General features: G+C 41.5%; 1 protein-coding gene across 1 annotated transcript in view; it reads left to right on the top strand.

Moving 5' to 3' along the window:
* The window catches only part of LOC138763775 (disabled homolog 1-like), a 308,796-nt gene that overhangs the window by 237,722 nt on the left and 43,485 nt on the right, over window positions 1-27,589 (top strand). Inside the window, exons 5-9 of the mRNA XM_069938496.1 lie at window positions 97-228; window positions 424-543; window positions 4,463-4,501; window positions 7,864-7,923; window positions 23,468-23,521. Of these exons, the coding sequence (XP_069794597.1) occupies window positions 97-228; window positions 424-543; window positions 4,463-4,501; window positions 7,864-7,923; window positions 23,468-23,521 (405 nt within the window). The remainder of the gene's footprint in view (window positions 1-96; window positions 229-423; window positions 544-4,462; window positions 4,502-7,863; window positions 7,924-23,467; window positions 23,522-27,589) is intronic.

The raw sequence follows: 27,589 nt of genomic DNA, 5'->3' as shown, positions 1-27,589 counted from the left end.
TGATGTTAAGTGGTTGAGTATTGGCAAATTTTCCATCATGCAGTTAATTGGCATAATGCACTTCTTTTATTCATATTACTATGTTCATTCTTGTAGGCTATGCAGCATCACCATGCAGTTCACGAAGTATCATACATTGCCAAGGATATCACTGACCACCGAGCCTTTGGCTATATATGTGGTAAAGAAGGAAATCATCGGTTTGTAGCAATAAAGACATCCCAAGCAGTGAGTACAAGTCTTAAAGATTTTGCATGTTAGCTATTTATTAAAAGTTATCTAAATAAAATGAGAGCATTATGTTCAACATTTAATAACTGTTGGTTGTATACTCTGTTCATATATATATATATATATATATATATCAGAGATGCCAACTTAGTGGTCTTGTTTAAAAAAAGAATCTTTTATCTTGACTGTCAGGCTGAACCTGTAATTCTTGATCTACGAGACCTCTTCCAACTTATCTATGAACTGAAACTTCGAGAAGAGAAGGAAAAATTGGCTCAAAAGGACAAACAATGTGAACAGGCAGTCTATCAGGTAAAAAAATGACCATACCTTCAGTAGAGATGATGAGATGAGAATTTATTATCATGTGCATAAGTACAATGTACAGGTGCACGAAAATTCTTACATGGTGCAGCCACACAGGCATGTATGATACAACCAGAATCAGGGTCAAGATATACTGTCATGAATAAGTCATGAAATTTGATGTTTTGCTGCAGCATCATAGTGTAAACATTCATATTATAACCATCTTATGGCATTACTATATATATATAAAAATAAAATAATAATAACAATAAGAGGGCACAAAAAGTAAGAAAAGGTCTTTGGTTCATTGATTATTCAGGAATCTGATGGCAGCGGGGAAGAAGCTGCCCTTGTGCCACTGAATACTCGTCTTTAACCTCCTGTTCCTTTTTCCCCGATGGTAGCAGAATGAAGAAGGCATGACCTGGATGTTGGGGGTAGAGGATAGAGGCTGCTTTTTCACGACACCACCTCATCAACTACAATAGCATAAATTAAATAATGCAAAGATAGAAAGGCAAAATACATATAAAAAGAATAGATAAGTAAATATTCACAGTTGGAGTTAGTGCAATGAAAAAAATAGTGCAAATAAATCTTTTGATGGTCCCAGAGTAGTTAATGGTTAGGGTTAGGCTAGTAAGGGGAGGTACAAGAGTCTGATAGCTTTTAGGAAAATAATGATCCTGAACCTAGATGTGCTGGACTTCAGGCTTTTGTACTTTGTGCCTGAAGGTAGAGATGAGAAGTGATTGATGAGGATTCACTACAATGTTAGCAGCCTTCTTGACACAGCATCTGACATAGAAAAGAACAGCACAGGAACAAACCCTTCAGTCCATATGTCTGTGTTGAGCCTGATGTCCAAATCAAACTAAAATCAAACTAAAATTCTGCTGCTTGCACCTGATGCATATTCGTCCCCTTCATATTCATGTGTTTGTTTGGAAGCCTCTTAAATACTAGTATTGTATCTGTTTCCACTACTCATCCAGGTAGCCTATTCCAGGTACCTATTACTTTCTATGAAAATATTTACCCTACATATCTCCCTTTCACCTTAAACACGTGGCCTTTAGTGTGTGATGCTTTTCATCTAGGAAATAGATTCTGACTTATTCCACCTTATCAATGCTTCCCATGATTTTATAAACTTCTATCAAGTCAGCTTCAGTGCCCTACATTCTAGAAAAATGACTCAAGGTTTTCCAGCTTCTTCTCATAACTCATACCCTCTAAACCATGCAATATCCTGGTAAACCTATTTTATATCTTTGCCAAAGCCTCCACATCCTTTTTGAAAAGGGGTGACCAGGATTGCATACAGAATTCCGAGTGCAGCCTCACCAAAGGTTTATACAGCTGCAACATGATCTTCTTAATTTTGTACTCAATGCCTCACCCAATGAAGCCAAGCATCCCTTACACCTTCTTTAATACTCTTTGCATTGACCAACACAGATCCTTGCAGAACATCACAAACCATATTGGCTGTCCCTAATTTGACCATGACTTTCCAAATATTCATAAATCCTATCCCTTTGTATCTTCTCCATTAGTTTCCCAACCACTGATGTGAAGCTTACCAGCCTATAATTTCCTGAATTGTCCCTATTTTCTTTTATGTACAAAGCCTCAGCAATTTTCTCTCTTGGTTTTTTAGATAACTTGAGATATATCCCATCAGACCATAGGGTTTTATGCACCTTAATGCTCCTCAAAAGTCCAGCATCGTCTCTTCCTTGATCTCAAAATGCCCAACGCAGTAGCAATCTCTACACGATGCTCCCTATCACTATCCTCTATGTCCCTCTCCTTGTAAATACCAATGTAAAGTACTCATTTGGTAGCTAGAACACTCTCTGACTCCAAACTTAAATTAAAAATACAATTCTGGAGAAACTCAGCAGGTCACACCACATACTTGATATAGCAAAGGCAAAGACACATGACCAATGTTTTAGGCTTGAGCCCTTCATCAAGGCCGTGAGCAAAATGTAGGCAGATGCCTGAATATAAAATGGTGGTGGGGATCCCTGTTTTTGATGTAGACAGAGCAAAGGTGGTCAGAGAAGGGATCTACCAGTCTGCTCCCAGTCACTCCAATGTAGAGAAGGCCAGAACAGGAGTGCTGGATGCTGTAGATGACACCCGCAGATTCACAAGTGAAGAGTTGCTTCACATGGAAGGGCTGTTTAGGGTCCCGACTGGTGGTGAGAGAATAGAAGTGGGCACAAGGGTGGCACTTCCTTTGGTCACAGTGGAAGGTGCCAAGGGGGTGATTAGTGGGAAGGGATGAGTGGACGAGGGAGCCACAGAGGGAACGGTCCCTACAGAAGCCAGAGAGGGGAAGATATGCCTGGTGGTGGGATCACGTTTTAGGTGACAAAAATTGTAGAGGACAATAAGTTGGATGTAGAAGCTGGTGGAGTGGTAGGTTAACAAGTCACAAGATGGTGGTGGATGCAAATAGTAAGGAGGGAAACGTGGCTGTGGATGCGAGTCTGGGTGAGTACATGGCCACAGAGCTCGCTCCAAACATAAATGATCTCCCTTGTCCATGAGAAGCCCTGGTTATCCTTTTTTATTAATACAAATGTAAATTGACTGGAGATGCTCATCAAAAATATTTCAGGTCCCCTCATGACCTTCCTATTGCCCTGAGTGAGCACTTCCCTGCAATGATTTTGATGCTGTTATGGGGGACTCACCTGACGACAGCAGTTTTCCAATCCTTTTTAGAAACCATTGTCCTCTATTTTTGTAATAGTTACATTTATTGATAGTTCTGTTTTGGCATCTATCATTGAGTTATTGACATGGGTATAGCTCATTCTATTTATATTATGGCTTTCATGCACTGAATAAGTATGTGCAAAAAATGCAGCATTTGCTAACTGTGCCATAAATAATGCCATGTTTGATGATCCCTCATGATTTTGTCAGTAAAGAGCAAATAACACGTTCCTTTGCTTGTGCCAATAAACTATTATCCTTATTTTCATCTAAATGGCCTCGTTGACTTGGTCCATAACCTCAGTCCAAGCAGTTTCTGGAAAATGCCTAAATTGGAACAGTTTCCTTGGGGCACGTCTAATTCCAGGAGAGACCTCAGTTCTTCAAAGTCTGAAAAATCAGTTTTCTTCACACTTTATGTGTTTGTGTTCACTGCCACCACAGACTTTACTTCAGTAACCAAGAGTCACAGGTGCTTCTTTGCCACATTGTTTCCCTTCAATTTTACATCAGTCGGAATGCTTGAGCAGGAAAAAAACTAGCTATCTCATAGTAACAGATTTTGTTATGAGAGTAGGGAGTTTCATGTTGAAATTCAATGGGAAGATGAGCCTCTACTTTTCACTGAGCCTGTGCTTGAACCTAGTTTGAAAAGATGACATTAAGTCCTCTCATTGCCAAGACTTAGCAAGAATTCCAATTTTTCTGATCCATCTTTGAAAGGACAAATATTTTATAGCCTTTAGAGATCATTACTAAATTTGCTTCGAATGGGAGGTCTTGTTTGCAGATGCTAATTAATGGGCCGATATAGTTGGGATTTTTCTTCTGTTACTTCAGCAAATGCTTTTGTTTAGTTCTGTAAGTTGTATTTCATTCTGACCTTCTCGAAGCACGTTAACTTGACCAGGAGGTATTTAATGTTCTGCTGTACACCTATTCATTTATAACAAGCATACAAAATGAAACAAGATTCAAGTGAAATTATCGAAAAATTGATGTTTGTTTAAACTTCTCTCGCTGCTAATCCAGAAATAAAAAATATTTTAATTGACTGCAATATTTAAATAATTGCCTGTCTTCTGCTTTACAAATTCTGTAGCCTGAACTTTGCTGAACTACATTTGACAATGCATGCGCTGATTTTCTTTCTCTCTTATTACATTCCTGATTGGTTCTAATTCAGACAATTTTAGAGGAAGATGTTGAGGATCCTGTCTATCAGGTAATCTTGACGATCTTAAATTGAATAACGTAGACAATTAACTTATTATTAAAAATAAGAAAACGTCGAACTGGATTTGCTTTCTTGGAAAAGTTGAGATTTTAATATTCACAATTAATATAATGAATGGTCTGGAAACCAAATGCAATTGCAATATGGTTTTTGATAATGTGATAAAGCAATTGTCCCTATTTTTCACAATTTTTTTCAATGATGCATGTGTTGGAACCCATTGAATGTCTTACACAAAACTGAGTTTTGCTCATGGAGATCATTTTCACGTTAAAATATCATGTATCTGAACGGGAAAAGTAAAGCCTTTTACGAACTGAGGGAAAAAAAACAATAAGGAAAAAAAACAATAAGGAATTTACCAGGTTCAAAAATATTTTAAGTCTGTTTTGCTTTTCTTCTTTAGTATTTTTTCCCTCCAATTGTGTGTTCACTTCTCTTATGAAAACCAAATGATTTTATTTGGCTCAGGCATGAAACATTGGTTATATATCTTTACCTCCTATGGACTTTGCGAGACCTGCTGAGTTCCTCCAGAATTTGAGTGTTTTTATGACGATCACAGTGTCTGCAGATGTTTATGTTTCACCCCATTCTTTTCTTTCTTATTCATTCTTGGAGATTATTCAAAATGAATTACCCCCAAAAAAGGGTTGGTTAAGTAACTTCTTGAATCACTGAAATGTGGCGACGTTCTCCAAAAGTACTATTAGTGAAGAGCTGCAAGATTTTGTAACCAGAAATAATGAAGGAATATGATGATATATTTTCAAGTGTGACATGGAGAAAAATTACCATTATTTTACCATGTGTTTATAGTTCAACAGTTTTTGACCACAATCCAATTTCCTTAAGAATGGAGCCATTAGTTAAAAGGAAATCAAAGTTATACAGTATGTCCAAACACAATACACTCAACACAGCTGAACTATCTTATCCATACAAACATGCTTTTAAATGGCTATAACTCTATGGTGATCAGGAATATGTGAAAACACATTACTTTAGTCAAGACACATCAAGTTCTGCTCATCTGTTTAAGAGTAATGACCCAATTCCACTTAGCCAATTTGGATTGAATCAGAGGATTTCAAGGGAATACTCTCTACTCTAATGTTGAAGTCATCAGACTGAGCCATTCTCAACCATTCTCCCCTTAGGACTCTGCTCAGTTTATGGGCCCCTACCCTGTGAAGCAGTCAAGTTTAGTTGGTTTCTTCCATACTTCTCTCCTACCAATTGCATTAAAAATATTTTATGATTGCAGTCCATGGCCCCTGCTGGATGGGGGGGGGGGGGGGGAGGGGGGAGGTGTGGGGTGGGTGGGAACAGGGACGCATGGCACCCATTGAGAATGGCTGATTTAACTGATTGAAACCTACTATTATCTTCTAAGTATCCCCAATTACTGAGAGACCTGCCACATCTTTCAGTTACAAAGAGATTTGGCTATCTCTATCCAAATCAAGATATATAAAAAAAGTCAAAATTCTTCCAGCTGATACTCTTGGCTCTGCTCTTTCTCTTCTACATATCCCCAGTCTTGACAAAGGCTTTCTGCTCAAAACTTAAGTCATCCCCCGCCCCCAGTGATGCTGTTCCTCCTACAGATTGTGTTTAACTTCAAATTTCAGCATCTGCAGTCTGTTATGTTTTCAGTAACACTGTCTCTCCTTTGAAATTGTTCACATCGTAAACCTGATGGATTCCAAATGTATCAGAAGACCCACCTTTCATCAATTGATCTAACACTCTCTCTATTTCACAATCCTTCAAGAGCTCAAATAGAGTAACACCCTAAAGAATATAATCCTTCTGAAAGACAAGTATGTGTCAGACCTTGATATACGGTATTAGTGATTTTCTTTTCTAAAACACACTGATCAAACCCAGCAATTCAATCAAAATGTTAAATCCCATCCAGAGGATTAGGGCTGACTCTCAGTCAAACCCATTTTTTCTTGTCAGTTTTATTTTAGCTTTCAGATCGTGAAGTATTCCATTTTAAAGGGAAAGGCAATCCAATAGAACCCACCTCTGCCCATCTGAGCTAAACTTCAAATGGTGTGATACAGAAAGTGGTCATGCAGTGGACATATGAAAATTATTATTCCATAAAAAGGTTAGATTAGCAGATAACCTTCTTGACACTTGTCTTAAAATACCTTTGGGTGCTAGAATCTTTACTAGGTTTGGAGTAATTAAAGCATAACTAACAAACATATCAATGTTTTTTTTTAATGATTGAAGGATCCCTAGTTCAAGATAAAATTAATTTTTGCTGAATTAAATTTTAGGACAATATTTATTAAAATATTAAGGATACAAGAAATTAAAGTCCTGCCAAATGTTTATACAGTCATACATCCCTTTGGTTCAACTTGTCCGTGCCAACTAAGTTGTCATTCTATGCTGGTTTCATTTGCTTGCATTTGGTCGATCTGCTTCTAAGCCCTTCTCACCCATAAATCTGCCCAAATGTCTTTTAAATGTCAAAATTGCACCATCTTCTATAGTTTCCTCTGGCAGCTCGTTCCAGATTCAGACCTCTCTCATAATGAAAATGTTTACCCTCAGGTCCTTAATCTCTCCTCTCTCATCTTAAATCTATGTGCTCATGTTCTAGAAGTATCCATCCTTGTAAAAACATGCCCCTCATGATTTTATAAATCTCTACAAGGTCTTCCCTCAGCTTCCTGTGCTCTCGGGAATAAAGAACTAGCCTCTCCCTATTAACTCAATCGCTCTAGTCCTGGAAAGATCCTGGTGAATTTCCTCTTCACCCCTTCCAATTTATTGATGCCCCTGTCTCCTGATCTCAGCAAAGTGTCTCTTTAAACAGAAATAAAGGGGAATAAATGGCAGTGCAAGGTGCTCCTAATTGTATTGTGACTGTTCAGTAATGGTTATTACCTAACAGAAGTAGAAATGTGTCATGCCTGACCTGTGATACAAGATGTAGTAAGGTGAATTGCACACTGGAGTGCCCAGTCCAATTTCCTGACAGGTACAAATTTGTCCAGAGATTATCACTTGCATGAACTAGCCCAGATTAAATGGTTTACATGCATGATTTGCCTAAAAAAAAATGGTGCTAATGGTTCAATTTCTTGGCCATGGTATCCTACAGAAAAACAGTAGTAAAAACCAACAATCTATGATTGATGGAGAGCCAGTTTGATTCTATGCTTTTTACTTAGATCTGTTTATCTAGCTATACTATAAAATCTTATGAAATTGTTTGTCTTACTCTTGGTTTTGGTTTTTTTTAACTCCAATTTCTTAAATCACCATGTGCTTTTCTACTCTTTTGCCTTTTTGCTTTCTGCTTTGTGCTGCCAATATTACAGTACATAGTATTTGAAGCTGGACATGAACCAATTCGCGAAACTGAGGAGAGCATATACCAGGTACAAATTTTTGATCTATGAGTCACTTTCCTGATTTATATACATTAACTATATATATTTGTAGTTTTTTTTTTAAATATACTTTTGAAAAGATGAACATCTTTATTTTTAAACATTATTATATTGTCAAACTTTACACAAAATGTTTTAATTGATTTTCATTAAAATGAATGGCACTTGATGAGTTAATGATCAAGGGCAAATGTATTGAAAACTAAGTAGATCACAGTGAGATGTCACTGAGAGTTAAATAGGTGACATTAGATCCCAGCATCTGCTGATTTTCTCATTTAACGATGTAAGACAGCTACAGGGTGAAACAACTACAAACGATATTGAAGAAGTTGTATGCTTTAACTTTAAAATGATGACTGGCATTAATTCTTGTTCTCGTTGTCTAGGAAACAAGAAAATAATTCAATCTGATTTGATACAATGTCTCTGTAAATGCATTACCAACAGTTGATATGCAAGGTAGTCTGTTCATGTGCCATCAATTTAATTTCCCGGTTTCCATGCTGATGGTTTGAATAATTGTGAGCATTATTTATAATGGATGAATGTGTTCCAAATGTCATGCCAATTAAAATATTGGAGTTGTTTGTTGTATATGCCAATTTGGACTCTTACTGCACAGCTTTTCCTTTCTCGATTTCAGTGCAGGTATTGTGTTCTCTATTGGTAAAACCTAATAAGCCTGTGCTACCTGGTAAATATTCCTAATACTCTTCATTATCGAGATGACAAAAACTTGACCATGTGTTGCAAAAATATTTAATGCATATGCTTAATTTGCTTACATTCCCCTATTCAATGAGTTTTAAATCTTACAGTTGGGTCTGCTGCAAATATCCAAAACTTTCAAATGATATGAATGTGAAAAATATTAATCTTACCATGAGGATTGGGGGGAAAGAATGAAGGTCCTATTGGACAGTACAAACAAAACCAGTGCAGACCCAATAAATTGAACAGAATCATGTGATGCATCATTATTAGGAAGTTACATCATCAAAATCAACAAATGTGTGGCTTCCTCAAAGAAACGGAGTTGGTTTTCAGTAATAATTCAGTGACAGTTACATTGATAAATATTTTCCATGGACACATTCTAATTCCATCATATCTTCTATTTATGGTATCTTTAAAAGGACAAACAGTTTCTAAGCTTCACTGGCATGTAATAAACAAAAATATGATGCTGGGGGTGGCTTTGTAAAGTAGTTTTGTCAGTGTCACTGTTGAAACTGGTGACATGTTTGAAGGTGATGGGTTGCTCGGAAATGAGGAGATTATAGGACAGGTGACAAATCCTTGGTTAAGCAGTGACTTAAAGGAGGAAGGAGAGATAGAAGCTTTGTGATGACATTTCAAAACGTCAGGTCTTGACATCTGAAGACATAGGCCCCCCTGAAATTATGTTCAAAGATAAGAGATCTGAATTAGAGGAGTGAGATGAATCAGAGAAGAGCACAGGGACTAGGAGGGATTTTAAAAACTAGATGTGAGTTTTTGAAATGGGGTGATCACTTCAATGGGAAGCCTGTAGGTCAGAAAAATACAGGGGTAATGGATAAACGAAAAGGATACATGCCTGAAAATTTGGATCAGAGTTAGAAAGATATGAATTTTGCAGTGTGTATAAGGGAGTCATCTCAGGCTGGTGTCCAGGGATAGCAAGTAAGGAAGTAGTAATAGTGTTATAGCAAGGCAGCCACAGTAATGGGAGAGATGTGAGTGTCAAAAAGGAGCTCTAGGTTGAATGTGGCATCAAGCAGTCAAGTGAAACACGAAAGTCTGCACACAAGTGTGATTATAATAAAAAAATAGAACTATTGGAAGAACTCAGCAGGTCTTGCAGCATCCATAGGAGGTAAATGTACTGTATATAACCTTTCAGGCGTGTGGCCTTCTTCAACCTATGAATAAAAAGCAGGCAGGTGGGTGAATGAAAAGGCTGGGGAGAAAGAAAGAAATGGCAGGAGGAGGAGGACAGACCAAAAGACAAAAAGATGTTAATTGGATATGGATCGGAGGTCAGGAGAGAAAAAAGGTGAGGATGGGTGGGGGTGGGATGTTGGCTCTGAATGCAAAGCTGGGGAAGGAGAGAGAGAGAGAGAGAGAGAGAGAGAGAGAGAGAGAGAGAGAGAGAGAGAGAGAGAGAGAGAGAGAGAGAGAGAGAGAGAGATTGGGATAGATTGGAGAAGGGTAATGGAAACCAGAGAAGTAGATGGTCATGCCATCTGGTTGGAGGGTGCCCTGACAGAATATGAGGAGTTATTCCTCCAATTTGTGGGTGATCTCAGTCTGGCAGTGAGCACATTGGCAAGGTTAAGTTAGGTTCAGGTAACTCTGGCCAGGAATTGTATCATACCAAGAAATGGAAGTTGTGAAAAGAGCAGAAGACAAGATTTGATCTTGCCAGAATCCAGGTGGAAGAAATTTCTCCTTATCCAGTATTGTATATTATGTAAACTGTCTAAAGATTTTGAGATAAGGGTGGTCACGCAAGGTAATTATTTGTAATTGTGTGTTTTCAGAGTCCATGAAGAAACTAATATGTGAATTTGGATGAGGAACAACATGTAAATGAAATCCAGAAAGAACCAGGATAGATCTTTGATGGATATACAAGCCCAGAAAACCAAACCATTTTTAGTGATTCAAAATACTGGATGGATAGGAAGAAAGCTAAGCAGCCCCAGCAGCTAGAAGATTGTGTAGAAGCATTGGAAGAGGAATGCCATGGTCAACTGTGTTAGTCACTGAAGATGAGCTGAGACTTTTTCCTAATCATACAGGTTATCATAGGTGACTTTGACTTGAGCAGCTGCAGTATTGCGGCATGAAATGGAACTGTATTGGAGGTATTCAAACAAGAAGTTCCAGTAAGATATGTGTAGATCTGGAAGGTTTCAGGTCAAGAGATTTTGAAGAAGAAAGCAAAGTTGTAGATGGTAGATTTTTAAAATCAGAGAGGCAGGCTGTTTTATGAGGAGAGGAGTGTTGACGGTAGATTTGAAGAAGAGGGAGGACAAATAATTGTTAGAACTTTGATACACCATATAAAGATTTGTTGAATATTAAGCAGTTTAAAAGGAATAGGGTTGAGAGAGGAGTTAGTGAGTTGCATGGATTGAAGGCTATTCGAGATTAGCTAGGAAAGAAACAAGAAGGATTGAGGTATGGGGGTAGACCTGGAGAACATTGTCCTGGTAGGTAGCAAAAGGTGGAGGAAACAGCAGGTTGAATAGTCTTGTTTTTGGCAACAAGGAAGTCCTCAGGCTCCTTACACTCATCAAAAATGTGTCCTTTGTTGCTAGATAGCATGTGTTGTTCATTTGTTCTGAATTTCATGTCAGAATGAATATTGAGTTGGGAAGAACTATTAGAACCAGGTTATCTGAGGTTGGTTTTCGTTAGGATTACAAAACTTCAATACATTTCTTGAAAGGTACCTTTGAATAATTTAATATTCACTATTGACAATAGCCACATATTCTATTTCTTGTATTAAAAATTTGATTTTAAAAAAGTATTAAATATTGCAATTTGCTTTTATTAAATAAAACTTTTGGGAACAACATTTTGCATGTAGATTTGGAATTGATTTTTACCAAATATAGTATCTAATAAGAACTTTCACCGATGCTCCCCCAATGCACAAAGTTCCTAATCTCAGCCAGTTCCCTGTAATGAAACACTTAGTGAAGAATTGATTTTCTTAGTGAAGAAAAATGAGACAAAGAATTATCCCAGGCTCATTTCATGCACTTCTTCAGATAAGCATTGTTGGAAATTGGAAGTAATGAAGAGGCTTAAGAGTGAAAAGTCAGACAATTTATGAACAGCTGTTAATTTAGTACTTTATGCTAAATTGAAATCTTTAAATGTAAATTGCATCCATTTTCACAAGTATTGCTCCAGTATTTATCCCCTTAAAGTCTCTATGTGCCCCAGTTTACTTATATTTATAAATAGAGAATGAGGCAAAATACCCTGCCTGCTGATTGACAGCTTAATATTAATGCTGTTTCCAGATGTATCCAGTCTTGTAATGCCTTGGATTGTATAGAACATACAACGGGACAAGGGTAGGGCCTTCACCTCACCATGCCTGCATCAACAACAATGTCAATCTGAACTAATCCCATCTGCCTGCACGCAGTCTGTATCCTATTCCCTGTCTGCTCATGTGCCTTTTCTAAATGTCTCTTAAATATTGCTATTGTATCTGCTTCGGCCACATTCCCTGGAAGTGCATTCCAGGCTCCTTCCATTCTCTAGGTTGTGTAAAAAGAATTATTTCACAAATCTTCTTTCAACATTTTCTCTCTCACCTTAAACTTCTTCCTCTAGCAGTTGACCTTTCCTCCCTGGTTGAAGACTGTGTATTTACCCTATGTATATAATTTTTTTATATTCCTATCTATTCACCCCTTCAGACTCTGATGCTCCAGAGAAAACAATCCAGGTTTGTTCAACTTCTCCATCGAGCTAATACACTCCAAACCAGGCAACATCCTGTGGAGCTTTTTCTGCACCATCTCCAATGCCTTCCCATCCTTCTTACAGTGTGATGAGCAAACAATAATTCTTCTGTTCGCAGCTGCTATGGTGATGCAACAGGATATCACATAATCAGAATGTGACTGCCTCATCCACTACTGGCATTATTGTGCATCTGCGCAGTCCGTAAGATATTGAAGCAGAAGTGGTAAATCACAAAATTCTGTAGACACCGTGGTTGAAGTAAAAACACAAAATGCTGGAGGAATTCACCAGGTCAAACAGTGGCCTTTAGGTAGCAAAGGCAAAGATACAGAACCAACGGTTTGGGCTTGAGTAATGTACTTTGATGAAGGACACTGTTCGACCTGCTGAGCTTCTCCAGCATTGTGTTTTCACTTGAAACAGTCTGGTCTGCCATTCCATTCTGAGCTGATCCATGCTCCCACTCAACCCTACTCGCCTGCCTTCTTGCCATAACCTTTGATACCCTGACTGTTCAGATACACATCAGTGTTGGCCTCCATAGTGTTAGGTCTGCTTTGTTCATGAATGAGTGAGACAAACACCAGACTGAGTCGAAATCAGGGTTCTTTGTTCTTTATTACCGGATTGTAACACTTGCAACTAACCATGTTAGTCGGAGAATGCATTCTGCCGTTATCAGCAAAATGGTGATTTTTTATACCCTTGGATACGTGCTTAGAACATCATCATATCATTACTTGTCCAATGACTAAAACTGTTGCTATCCTTTCCCTGCTAGCTTCCTGCCTCTCAATCCATCAATGTCTCTCTTATCTTGTAAGTACAAGGATGCATTCACATCTTGTTACAGCCCTGTACAGGGTAACTCCTTACACATTCCCATCTCATGATGTTTTACCTTACAATCCCTCCTTTGTCCTCTTTAGAGGACAATCTCGCCCTGACTATGCTACCACCGCGTTACATTAGTTCGCCTATTATTGCCAAGCTCTATACGGGTTCTGTTCACAGGGTAGTTCGGCTGGTGGGCGAGGGCTCCCCCAACCCTCCTTTGCGTACACCCCCCATCCGTCACCCCGATCCCATTGCCCGTTTACAAGTTTCATCCCATTTGCCCCCAAGCAAAAAACTAGCTAACCCCCCGTACATTAGTAAATTCCCAAGTTAACATATGGTCTACAATCTAATTCATAATACTTGTTCTACAATCTGATTAATAATGCTTGTGTTACAATCAATGTTATAATATTTGTTCTACAATCAAGGTTATAATATTTAGGTTACAAGCAAGGTTAAAATTATATGTGTAACAATCTAATTCACAATCCCTCCTTCCCATCACATTCCCCTTCAGACTCCAGATCGATCTCAGCAACTTTCTCCGCCTCCTGTAATGTGAGATAGTCTTGCTCCACAGCCTGCACAGCTTGATATTTCGGAGGCAGTTCATCACGGTCAGCAAAGGCTCTCTCTATGGTCCTCGTGACCAGCGTTCGAATGCATGGAATACAACAACAGCCACAAGTGATAAAAATTGATACAGAAATGAACAAACCCAGCAAAAGTTGTCCTAACAATGTGCTCCATCTCCCAAACACTCCCTGTAACCAGGATAAAACAGGATTGGAGACTCCAGACTGGGCTTTTAATTCTTTCGCCAATGCCCTAAGTTTCGTTAACCCCTTAGTGAGTGATCCATCTGGCCCTGTGTTATTAGAGATAGAAGTGCAGCATAGATCTCCAAACATAGCACACACTCCACCTTTCTCTGCCAGGACCATATCAATCGCTATCCTATTCTGAAGTGTCATAAGGGAAGTTTCTGACAGTTGTTGATGTATTGCCTCAACAACGTCCCTGGTCAAATTTGCAAGGCGCTGGACATTATAGTGAATAAGGTTGATCCTATTAACATTCTTATTTACAGTGATGGGAAAAATTGCACTAAAAACAGGAAAGCTTTCAAACCCAGCTGCAATCTCATCGGCTAATTTAAATTCGTCCGGAATATTCCGGGCTTGGCCAATGGCATCAATCCATACCCCATCAGGGTTCCTTCCTCCCGGCCCCAAGAGTCCAACACTCCTCCTTTTTCTCCACAGCCAACTCTCTGTGTGGCGCAATTCTAGGGAATCCTCGTCTCCCTCCTGCCTTTTGACAATCAGCACTGGCGCATTAAGGGTTACTAGAGCACACCGACCATCCCAGTTAGCGGGGAGCCAGTTGTACAGCACTCTTCCTCCACAAAACCACCAAATATCCGCCCTAGCCTGGGTCAAGCGGGTTGCACTACTGCTATGTGAGAGATCAACATGAGTCCTGCACGAGTCGCTGGGCAGCCAACCCACATGGAAAACGTGCGCTGCTGTGTTGTTGTTGGCAAAACAAGTAACATTAGTTATGCCTGTGGATCTAAAGACAGGGGGAGCTACATTAGCCGGAGCTATGGGAAACGTCTGTTCCCATATCAGACACCTATTCAGTGGGTTGGATTCTGACATTAGGTTCAAGGCGCAGTCCATAGCATCTGTCTCCTCAAAAATTGATCTGCTCATCCGTAATAATGGCCTTCCTCGGGCACAGACCCAGCAGTTCCCATAGCCTGCTTGGTCCGCATATTTACCCATCTGATCTATCCAGGAGTTTGACTCATCAATACCTGTCTCAATTGCTATCTTCTCTCCCCTGGACATCTTCGTACTGTCGAATTTTCTCACTTCCCCCTCTTTCGAAGTGGGTTTAATTATGTCCTTTGTGTATGTTAGTAAGTCGAACCTCACCACTCCCCAAGGATCTTTTCCATTAATAGACACTCCAATCATTAGATAGAAGAGGTCTCCGACACCATGTTCTCTCCCTGTGCCCCCCTCGCATGTCTTAGAGCTCCATCCCTTCATATTCCACGGGTTGCGTGAATAGGTCACAGCACCACGTATTAGGGAGATTTTAGTGAAAAAATTATAATAAGGTTTGCTGGACCCTTTGTTAAGGGGTTTTCTTATCCATCTAGTGTCGGGTCCTGTCCACCACCAAACCTCACCCCAAGACGGACAGACATGTAGACCCCATTTAGGATATCCTATTTGAAAGGCACACATGTAAACATCATATCCTCTCCAGGACGCCTCATTCTAACCACACGCTATTATACTGCATAGATCGAACTGGAAGGTGTTATCCCTGTCTATGTCTACCTTTAGAATAACTTTGGCCCCGCAGGAATCCGAGCTATTCTGCTGACTTATCTGGCATCCCATTAGTAGTACTGCCCATAGGGCCCCCGGTATCGTCTGCATGAGTCTCATCAATTCTATCAAGGCTGGCTACGTGCTGTTTTGCCTTGGAACAGTAGGCAAAATGATGCCAATTATGATCCCCTGGTTTGTCAATTCTTACCGACCTATCTGTTACGGCGGTAACAGTGTATGGTCCAGACCACCTAAATTCAGTCCAATGTACTTTACCTGGTTTACGGATATACACCAGGTCTCCCTCCTTTACTGGAACTCTTTCGGCGTCCGGGTTCTCCTTACTAGCATTCGCCACCTGTTGTGAAACTAAAGCAACCATATTACCCAGCATCTGCATATAATGATCTAGTTCCACTTCCCTTTCTTCCCACAACTTAACCCATGCTGGATCAGTCTTTGGACCGGGCATGGGTCGACCCGTTAGAATCTCATGCGGTGACAGGAAGGTATCTTTGGCCTTCTCTTGTCGCATAGACATCAGTACTAATGGCAATGCCTCAACCCAATTCAACCTGGTCCCCCCTAAAACTTTCCCTAATTTAGATTTTATCGTTCTGTTTGCCCTTTCTACTAACCCCTGGCTCTCAGGCCTATAGACACTACCAAAACGGTGTTTGATCCCTAGGTATTCTTCAACCTGTCGGATCAGCTCATTCTTAAAATGAGACCCATTATCAGAGCATATCCTGCTGGGGACTCCATAGCGGGGTATTAACTCTCGCGTTAGCCAGCCTATTACACTATCCGCATCTTCTTTCTTTGTTGGAATAGCCTCCACCCATCGTGAGAACCTATCTACTGCCACTAAAAGATATCGGTAACCCTCCTTTGTCCTAAGGTCAGTACCCATATCTGTATAGTCAATATAGATCTCTTTCCACGGGGCTGTCGGTACTGGAAATCGTAAAAGCGGGTGGGGTAAGGTGATCCTTTGGTTATGCCCGTTGCAGATAGTACATTCAGCTCTAAAGTTGTCAATGTGCTCGCGTAAGTGGGGATTCCACCAATGTTGTTTAAGCGTATTATAAGTTTTGGTGGCGCTAATGTGAGTCGGCCCATGAGCTTCTTCAAATAATAGTGGGAGTAATTGACGAGGGGCAACTATCGTACCTATAGGGGAGCGCCAAACATGTACTGTCTGATTTTCATAGCTGATCTCCTGTCGAGTGGCACCGCGTTTCATCCATTCCTCTTTCTCACTTGGGCTAGCTTTTTCCTGTATTTCTATTAGGTGCTCAATATTCGGTGGGGGTCCCTCTCCCTTCTCATCTGTGTAGTCATTCAATCTGCTACAAGTCTCCTTAGTTTCAGATACATTTTTTTTGTTATGGGACCTCAAAATCATCCCCTGTATATGTTCATGATAACCAGTAACCTGTTTGGCTGCCCTGTCAGCCGCCGTGTTTCCCTTCCCTTCCTTTGTGTTATCTGGGGAATGGCCCGCCACCTTAATTAGGCTCAGAGCCCGGGGAAGCATGACCTGTACTGTAGTAGGTTTTCGATACCCTAGTATCTTTTCTCTATGTGCCTCAGACATGGCCGTACCGTTTTTACCCACGAGTCTTCCTAGGAAAGTTACCACCCTCCTTCCGATCTGACATTTCGACCTTTTTACTTTAAATCCAGCCTCGCCTAACCCCTTGAGTAAAACTGCTGTCCCTGTCAGGCACTCATGTGGTGTTTTCCCTGCTAATAGTAGGTCGTCTACATACTGAATCAGTGTAACATCTTCCGGGAGCTTTAATTTCATTAGGATTTCGCTAAGGGCCTGATTGAACAGTCCTGGACTGTCCTTATAACCCTGAGGTAATCTAGTGTATGTGTACCGATGTGCTTGGTAAGTGAAAGTGAACCAGTCTTGGCATTCCTCAGCTAATTTCAAGCAGAAGAATGCGTTTGCCAGATCAATGACAGTATAGTATTCGTGCTCCGGACTCAGAGCCCTAAGTGCTACATATGGGTCTGGGACTGGTCTCCCGATAGTCTTGGTAGCCAAGTTAATCTCCCGGAGGTCGTGTACCATCCTCCAGTCTTTTCTACCCGGTTTGGGAACAGGCATGATGGGCGTGTTCCACATACTGTCAGGTGCCGCCCTTAAAACCCCTGACTCCATTAACCCTTCTATCGTTCCTTTAATACCCTCCTCCTGACTGGGCGACAAGCGGTATTGTTTTCTCCATATTGGTTTCTGCCCGGGGTTGGCCAATTCTAGAAATACCTCTCCTTTTATTACTCCCACATCATAGGGCCCCGTTGTCCATATATGTGGACTCAGATTAGAAAGATATTTGTCTGAGTCTCTGTGATCAATATTTTCTCCTTCTATGGCTCGGTCTCTTTCTACTTTCTCATTCACTACTTGGTCCCATGCTTCAATATTCAGTCTGACAAATTTTCCTCCCTCCGAGGTGGAATATCCCGGGATTTCTGTCTGCCTGTATTCACACCCTATCGCTTCCTTTACCATCGGACCCAGCTGTCGAGCGTGATGATCTTTGGCAATACCCAAGGTCACATGAGGCACACTTTCTACTCCTAAGCAGAACCACTCCATTTGTTCTTCTGTCATGACAACCATAGCAGCTATTCCCTCCTTACCTACAAAGATAAATGGACAATGTATCGTTTCTGTCTTCCCTTCTTTTAGAGAGTCCCACCTCTCCTCATATTCCTGGTCCGGGTGGATGGTATAGTTTAATGTAACATGCATAGGATCTAGTGGAGAATGGTAATCCCCATACCGAGGAATACTGGCCCTCCACTCAAAAAACTGTTTAACCAGCCCTGGGCCTGGTTCATCATACAGTAGCCGACTCCAGAAAATACTAACCTCCACAGAGTCTTCTGAAGCGTTAGATGGGGTCATTACTATAAACTGTCCTCCCCTTCTTATTGTATCCCCTGGGTATGTTAACCGAAGGCCCTTCTCAGAACATTGTATGGTTATTCCTAGTTTGGTAAGAATGTCCCTTGCTAATAAATTAATGGGGCAACTTGGCACAACCAGGACAGGCGTTTTAACCCTTTGTCGTCCAAATGTCATGTCGATGTTATCTGTATAGGGCTGTGTTTCCCTTATCCCGGAGAATCCTATTGTAGATAATGTTTTGCCCGAAAATGTGCTCCCTGGGGTTTTTTAATCACTGTCGTAACTGCTGCCCCTGTGTCAACCATAAATTCAATTTTTTCTCCATTTACCATCCCCCAAATTTTTGGTGGCTCCCAGGGAGGCGTGATTTTTGATTCTCCAGGGCACCTTCAATAATCAAATTCAGCACCTTCCTCAATATAGTCATTACACTGAGGTGCCTGGACTTGTTGATCACTCTGCCACCCCCCGATTCTCTGGGGCCCATCAATGTGTCCACCCCTACCCCTTGCTTGTCCTCTTAAGTTTCCTCCTCTTCCCCGATAGCCTCTAATAGAGGGTAATCTTTTTCCCCTTGCTCTCCCAGCCTCCGGACAGTTCCGCTGGTAGTGTCCAGGATTTTGGCAGTACCAGCATACTGCATGTTCCCCTCTATACATTGTACCTAGCTGTCTTTCCCAACCATTTCTTACTTGGGGTCCCAGATTTATCACTGGCCCCATGACCTGTGGGACTATCTGTTGGGCCGCTAATTTAACCCCTATATGTTCTATGGCTCTCACCAATTTATCGGTTGTTTTGTCCACCTCCTTCTGGGACGCACTTTCTGACTTAGCATGCTCTGATTGACGATGTCGTTTGATTGCATGTGTCAGGTGTCTTTTCCACAAATCCTCTGACATTGTCTCTACTCCCACAATGTCCCTTAATTTTGCTTGAACCGTAGCAGGTAGTCCGTTTATTATCCCATTACGAAAGTGAGCCCTTCCTAAGGGGCTGTGGTCGGGTCTTTCTCCAGTCCCTGTTTCCCATAAGTCCCATGCTCGAGTGAAATACTCGTGTGCAGTCTCTCCTTCCTTTAGTTGAAGGGTTACCAAGGCATCCAAACTATAGGGTGTAGGAAATGTTTCTCTAAGTGCTTCCCAAAATTTATTCCGAAGTGGGTTAAATTCTATTTCATCCCCCAATTTACTGCTTCTTACAATTCTCTCTATTTGCTTCAGGGCCCCTTCTGCCTTTAATCTTATCATGATAGTTCTGACATCTGCGAGTGCTAATTGTTCTTGGCAGGTTTCTCGCTCAAAACAAGAAATCCATGGACTAGCCCCATTACTCAACGGAGGTAGTTTTTTCATTAAACTCTCTAAGTCCATTCGTGACCAGGGTACATATTTTTGAGTTCCCCGTCCCGTGATCAGTAATGGGCATTGATATCTCAATTTTGGGGATTTCTGCTCCTTCTTTACTCTTGGCATGCATTTATTTATCCCACCTTGTTCTGACTCTTCTTCGTCACTGTCACTGTCCCTATCAGCTTCCAATGTCTCAGGGTCAAAGGTATATTGGTCACGTTCATCTCTAAGATAATCTTTTCGGCCATAGTTTAGTTGTTTCACATCTTTCTCTTTTGTCCTAACTATGTCCAGGTAGGCATGTCTATTTTTCTCCCTCCCGAGTCTTTTCCTTTTACTTTCCTCCCATGGTGGATCGTATCTCGTTTCCTCATCTGTACTACACTTTTCGTCCTTTACTCCTATTACCATTCCTTCAGCTTTAATTTCTCCTGACAGTGTTGTAGTTATCTTTTCCACTTCCTTCAATACACCTACCATTAATTCTTTTTGATCCTCACTGATCTGCCCCAGCACATTAATATCTCTGTTTAAGTTTTTAATGTTATCCTGAACCTTTTTCATGTTCCATTTCTGTATCTCTAACTCCTTTTCTATTTTCTTGGACTCCAGAGGGGTCTCCACATCTATTACTCCCCCTTCTATTTTTATTAAAGGGGCCTGTACCTCGTCTGATGTGTCCCTATTCCCGAGGTTCTTGTCACACCCCAGTGTCTCAATATCTGGATATAAGGGACGTGACTCCAGTATCCCATCTGGGGTGCCAGGGGCACCTTGTGACTCCACATATGCATAGGGCGGGGGTCTACAAGCTATTTCTACAGGGGCCATAATAGGTGGGTTATCAGGGAGACCAAATTCTTCGAATATAGCTAGGACATCGCGGTACTGCATCTCCTTGTCTCTCACCCTCTTTTTTGCTGACTCGCGATTAAAGATTTTGTTTTCTGTGTCCCGTTTTGTTTAATTGTATAAGACTCACTTATAAATGATTTATTGTCAGAGTACATACATGACATCACATACATCCAGAGACTATGAGAGAGAGAGAGAGAGAGAGAGAGAGAGAGAGAGAGAGAGAGAGAGAGAGAGAGAGAGAGAGAGAGAGAGAGCATAGCGAGAGAAAGAGATAGAGAGGCAGATACACAGAGCACAAGAGATAGAGAGAGAAAATGCCTTGCACTGGCCCCACTGGGAGAAAAGTCTTCAGATTAACACTTTCGTTTCAAAGGTTTTAAAAGGTTCTCATCCTGTGATCACTGGTCTGGATCAGATTGGGTCTCCCACCACTGGGAACTATCACTCCTTCCTTCCCTCCCACCTCGAGTGAGCTACATGTCAGCCCACAATGTCTGCCCTGATCCCGCAATGGTGGGGGTGCGGGAAAGAGGGAGGGAGAGAGGATAAAACAGGATCCCATTTGATGCGGAGCTGGAATTGTGGGCACAAAATTAAAACCAAATTGTATTTCTCTGCCCTGCCCAACCTGGGGATTTCAGGGCAGCACCGCCACAGATTGGGATTGGGAGGGGGAGTGGGTGAGAGAGGAGGGGGGGGAGAAGAGAGAGAGGGGGAGAGAAGAGAGAGAGGGGAGGGTGAAAGGAGGGAGGGAGAGAGCAAACCCGGACACTTCGTGGCTGGAAACTGGAAACAGGCACTTTTCCTTTCCCTTCTGTGTTTTGTTTCTTCCAGCTTATCTAAGCCTCTACGTTTTAAAATTTTTTTTTTTTCCCTCACCTGTTAGGAACATCTCAGTGCCCCCGGGTAACCAACCCCTCTTCCTCCAGCGGTCTACACATTTTCGGAGCATTTTTTGTTTTTCCAATGCCGCATTACTGGTATTTCGCTCCTCTAATTCCTGATTAATTTCCTTAATAACTTGGTCAAAAGTCTTAGCAGGCAACTGTACAGCCATAGCTGCGGGACCGCTTTCTAATGCCTGTTTTAATTTAGGTTTTTGTCCGTTTAGGGGATCTATGTCAACGAAAATTGCTTTTAAAAATGTCTCCTTGCAAGCTGGATGACTAATATCTTTTAAAGGAACAGTCTCGAAGTCTTGCCCTCCAATTGACTTCAGACTGTCCTGTATACTCTGATTGCTCGTTTTCCACTCTCTGTTTTCCCAAAGGGGTCTGAAAGTTAAATTACAACTAGAAAACCAAATATTTGGGCTATACTTTTGTCCTGTTTCCCTGTACCAATCTATGAATTTACGTAACTTTATCTCCTTGGTGATGTTGGGAATACCCTCATTTAACTTATCAAAAGTATTTCGAATAAACTGGGTGTCTCTTAGGAGTTTGTCAACTTTTTCATTAATATCTCCTACCTGATCCGGACACAGCTGTCGCAGCCTTCTGTCGTCGTTCTTGTTCACCAGGCAGGCGTCCCTGAGTACTTTTTTTGTTGTCTCAAGGTCTCTAGTGTCTGCTGTGGTATTCCACCACGGCGAATTGGGGAAATAAATTCTTAACTTCTCAAGTGTACAGACATTATCATACCTACCGGACATTTATAAGTCAGTCTCTCAGATACAATTGAGGCCAATAAGCCTGAACCTTTGTTTTCTTTCAAAGCCCAACCTTCACGTGGGAGATTTCTCCTCTTAATAACCAGTTTAGGGCAGGAAACTCAGGTCCTCAATTGTTTATAGACCACCTTCTCACTCTATTGGACTTTGCAACGACACAATAAAGACTTTTAAACTCTAGTAGTTTCTTGCGAAGCACTTAATAAATGTCATTCAAACACCTTAAGGACTTTTATCTTGTCTGTAATCACTTACGTGTTACAATCCTGGCATGCGACCTTCAATTGTGGTCGTCTAATTTGTCCGATCTCCAGTTCTTACTGACAATCATAAAGATTTTAAAAAAAAAGAGAATTTTGTTAAAACAGGCTTCTCTGGACCTTTTTATCAGCCGGCTGAGATGATTGTCAGAAAAAACAGAAACCGTCGTCCAGTGTTCACTCACCCATCACGTCGGGGTCACCAAATTGTTAGGTCTGCTTTGTTCATGAATGAGTGAGACAAACACCAGACTGAGTCGAAATCAGGGTTCTTTGTTCTTTATTACCGGATTGTAACACTTGCAACTAACCATGTTAGTCGGAGAATGCATTCTGCCGTTATCAGCAAAATGGTGATTTTTTATACCCTTGGATACGTGCTTAGAACATCATCATATCATTACTTGTCCAATGACTAAAACTGTTGCTATCCTTTCCCTGCTAGCTTCCTGCCTCTCAATCCATCAATGTCTCTCTTATCTTGTAAGTACAAGGATGCATTCACATCTTGTTACAGCCCTGTACAGGGTAACTCCTTACACATTCCCATCTCATGATGTTTTACCTTACAATAGCCACCCATGCTAGCAAATTCCACACTCTGTCTATGTTTTAAATGGGCGCTCTTCAATCCTGAAGTTGTGTCCTCAACTCCCTTACCATGGGAAATAACTTTGCCACATCTACTCTGTCAGCCAACAAACTTTCCTTTAAAATTATGTGGTTCCACGACAGTTTGTGATATATGAGATTATTAATTATTTGTTCTATCATTGTACATCCAGGTGCCCACAAGCCATCAGAAGGAAGGTGTCTATGATGTGCCAAAAAGCCAACCAGTAAGTCAAGTCTGTTTCTTATATGAAATAATATTTTTGTATTCTCAATTCTTCATTGAGTTTTTTGGAAGGATATATTGCTTGTATAATTCTGTTTGTGAAGTTTAGTCAGTCAATTTATGGGACTATGTTAAGATATGCTTTCATATTATCTTTGGGTGTGTGGTTTATTGGGTTGAACATTCAATTTCTTCAATGGAAAAATACTTAAAATATTGTGAGAATATCTGCCACCATCACCTTCTCAGGAGATGCTTCCCATATTTCAACTTTCCTCTGGGTGGAAAAAAAAAGCATCCAAAAATCCCTTTTGAATTTCCTACCCTTAAACCTATGCCATGAGACAGGTGCTGTGTTTGTAGTGAAAACTGGAGAAATTCTGGAGGAACTCAATAGGTCTCGCACAGTCCAGAGGTGGTAAAGATATACTATATAATTGACGTTTCGGGCCTAAGTCCTTCTTTATAAGATTATACAGAACATTGTTTTCCTCATATGGACGCTGTGAGACCAGCTGAGTTCCTCCAGCATTTCTGTTTTTTCACCAATTTAAACCTGTGTCCCCTGGTTAGCAACATCTCTGCTCAGGCAAAAAGTTTTCCACCATCTAATATAGCCCTCATAATTTTGTTGATATCAGCCTCCTCTGCTCCAAGGAAAACATACCCAGTGATGCACCATCAATGACTCAAAAGACTGAAGATGAGCAAAACTGATAGGCTTTTATTCACAATAGAATGAAGCCACATCCCTGCTGGTCGATTGTCCCGAACTGAGGAGGGAGCTGAGGGACAGTTACTCTTATTCAGGAGCCTGTGGCAGTCAACCAATGGGTGCCCCAGACAGATTCAAAGAGTCTGGTAGGGTGGTGTTGATACAATTACGAATTCAGTCTCCCGGTTTGGTCTTCCACTGTGACCATCATAGCACCAGTTGTGACTGTAGCACAGCGATGGGGTCCTTGACAGTCTGCGGTGCCTGTACGCAGTCATCAGCATGGAGCTGGTGGGTGCGTGGCAATGAGACTGGTGTGTCATTTGATGGGGCTAAGGTAATGTGCCATGGCCCTGGTTGGCCCTGACAGTGTCCTCATGATCATCAGGGTATGCCGCATCGGTGTATTGGGGTTGGACCCTTTCAATGAGTGGGTCAGGCTTGTGACTCCTCAAATGTTTCTGAGTAGGAGTGGCCCTGGGGGTGTCAGCCATGTCAGCAGCATGGTTCCTGGGAAAGGAAAACATATGTTCATGTGGTATGGCATTGGTGGCCATACATAGAAAGGACCTGAAGGAGTGGAGCACCGCAGGAAGGGCCTCATGCCAGCAGGAGACTGGAAGCCCCTCGATCACAGTGCTGGAGGACAGCCTTCTAGACCATAGTGTTCTCCCTTTCCACCTGCCTCTTCCTGTAGCTGGTAGACCTGCTCCTGGCGATGCCTCTGGCCAGCAAGTGCTGACACAGCTCATCACTCATAAATGAAGGCCCCCAGTCACTCTGTATATATAGCTGGGAAAGCCAAACAGAGTGAAAAGACTGTGGCAGTTGTCATGTCGGAGCAGGGGATGGAGAATGGAAAGCGTGAGTACTCATTAATGACATTGAGGAAGTACATGTTGTGGTCCAAGGAGGGGAGGGGCCCTTCGAAATCCACACTCAGGCATTCAAAGGGGCTGGTGGCCTTTATCAAATGTACTTCGCGTAGACATGGAAGTTTTTGGTCATCGACCTGATCTCTTCAATGGAGTAAAGCAGGTTGCTGGCCTTGACAAAGTGGAAGAACCTGGTGACTCCCTGGTGGCAGAGATCATTGTGAAGGGCTTGTAAGAAGCCGATTTGTACACTCGCACAGATTCCACATTGAGTTTCCCGGGCCGGTACAAGATATCATAATTGTAGGTGGAAAGTTCAATTCTTGATTTTACCTCGCTGCTAGTTATTGAACAATAACGCAACTGCACGTTGGTCAGTTAGCAAGGTAAATCATTTCCCAGCCAGCTAGTGTCTCCAGTGCCATACTACCTTGACAATGACTTGGGCCTCCTTCTCGACAGAGGAGTGTCGAATTTCAGAGCCTTGGAGGGTGTACGAAAAGAAAGCAAAGGGTGGCAGCTAGAGCGACGTCTGATGCAGCACTCTCCACCTGGAACAGGATGGATTAATCCATACCGTGCATCATGGGTTTGGCAATGCCTGCCTTGATGCGGCTGAAGGTTGCACGAGCCTCTGGTGTTAAGTGGATTTAACAAGGGGACGGGCCGTGTCTAAGTTATTGGGGACTCACTGGGCATAGTAAGAAAAATAAAGCTGCCCAGGCACTTTTTCAGGGCCTTGAGGCTGTGGGGAAGGGGGAGTTCCAGGAGCGGACGCATGCAGTCAGGGTCTGGACCAATGACTCCGTTCTCAATGACACAGCCAAGGATGGCATGGTGGGTTGTGTGAGATACACATTTAGCCTTATTGTATGTGAGGTTAAGGAACTTGGCAGTGTAGAGGAATTTTTGAACATTGGCGCCAGGTCCTGCAGTTCATGACTGGAGATAGTGACGCTGTCGAGATATGGAAATGTGGCCTGCAGCTGGAACTGATCTACCATGTGGTCCATCTCCCGTTGGAAGACCAACAATCTGTTGGTGACGCCAAAGGGGACTCTCAGGAAAAAACTCAGTATATTGGCGATTCTCCGGGAAGATGGGGAGCTGATGGTATGCCAATTTCAAGTCGATGGTAGAGAAGACCTGATGTTGTGCAATTTGATTCACCATATCGGATATACGGGGAAGAGGGTTCACATCCAGTTGTGTGCTTTTCTCCTCATTCCACTTAGATAGAGGCAGAAAAATTGTTTTCACTGGTAGGTGAGACCTACCAATCTTGAGACACAGTCTCAAGATTTAGGGGAGATGAGGAAAAGCTGTTTTTCCCAGAGAGTAGTGAATCTGGAATTCTCTACCCAGGGAAGTGGTTGAGGCTACTTCATTAAACATATTTAAGGTTCAGAAATAGATTTTTATATATAAAAGTAATTAAGGGATATGGGGAAAAGGCAGATAGGTGGAGTTGAGACAATGATCAGATCAACCATGATCTTATTGAATGTTGGAGCAGGCTCGATGAGCTAGATGGCCTATTTCTTGTGTTCTTTTGCTGGGCTTCATTAAGTTCAGGAGTAGAGAGGTCATGTTGCAACTCTACAAATCTCTGGTTAGACCACACTTAGAGTATTTTGTTCACTTCTGGTCACCGCATTATAGGAAGGATATGGCAGCAATGGAGAGGGTGGAGAGGAGATTTACCAGGACGTTGCCTGGATTGGAAAACAGGTCATAAGGCAAGGTTAGCAAAACTGGGACTTTTCTCTTTAGAGTGTAGAAGGATGAAAGAAGACTTGATAGAGGTCTACAAGATTTTGAGAGGCATAGATGGGGTGGACAGCCAGCACCTGTTTCCCATGGCAGGATCAGCAAACACTAGAGGACATATGTACAAAGTGAATGGAGGGAAATGTAGGGGTAATTTTTTTTTTAATACACAGAGAGTTGTGGGCGCCTGGAATGCCTTGCCAGGGATGGTGGTGGAGGCAGAAACATTGGGCCATTTAAGAGACTCTTAGACAGACACATGGATCGAAGAAAAATAGGTTATAGGGTAGTGAGGGTTTAGTACTTTTTTTAAAAGGAATATATGTACTGTAGTATTCTGTAAATAAAAATTATAACTTAACATGTCAACACTTCTGAAAAACAATAGATTTCTTATATCAGACTAACATGTCATACTTCAGTAATGGAGTCATTAAATGAAGAATATCTGTTCTTCATTTAATGACTCCATTACTGACAGATGCATGCATAGTTCTTTAGAAGTGGAAGGCATATTGAAAAAATGATTACAAACTTCATCCAGGATCCCGGGTACAGAGCAGAAAATCAAGGAAGTCACATTGAAATCCAGATCATTTGAGTTGGAAATGGGGGTGATAGACAGAAGCTACAAGGAGACAGTCATACCCGAGAGGCAACAGGCAGGTAGCTGGGTGACTGTTAGGAGAGAGAAAGGGAATATGCAGTC

The sequence above is a fragment of the Narcine bancroftii genome, chromosome 5 (assembly GCF_036971445.1).
Source record: "Narcine bancroftii isolate sNarBan1 chromosome 5, sNarBan1.hap1, whole genome shotgun sequence".
Lineage (NCBI taxonomy): Eukaryota > Metazoa > Chordata > Chondrichthyes > Torpediniformes > Narcinidae > Narcine > Narcine bancroftii.
The sequence above is the reverse complement of the archived record's forward strand: the minus strand, read 5'-3'. Positions and strand labels throughout refer to the sequence as shown.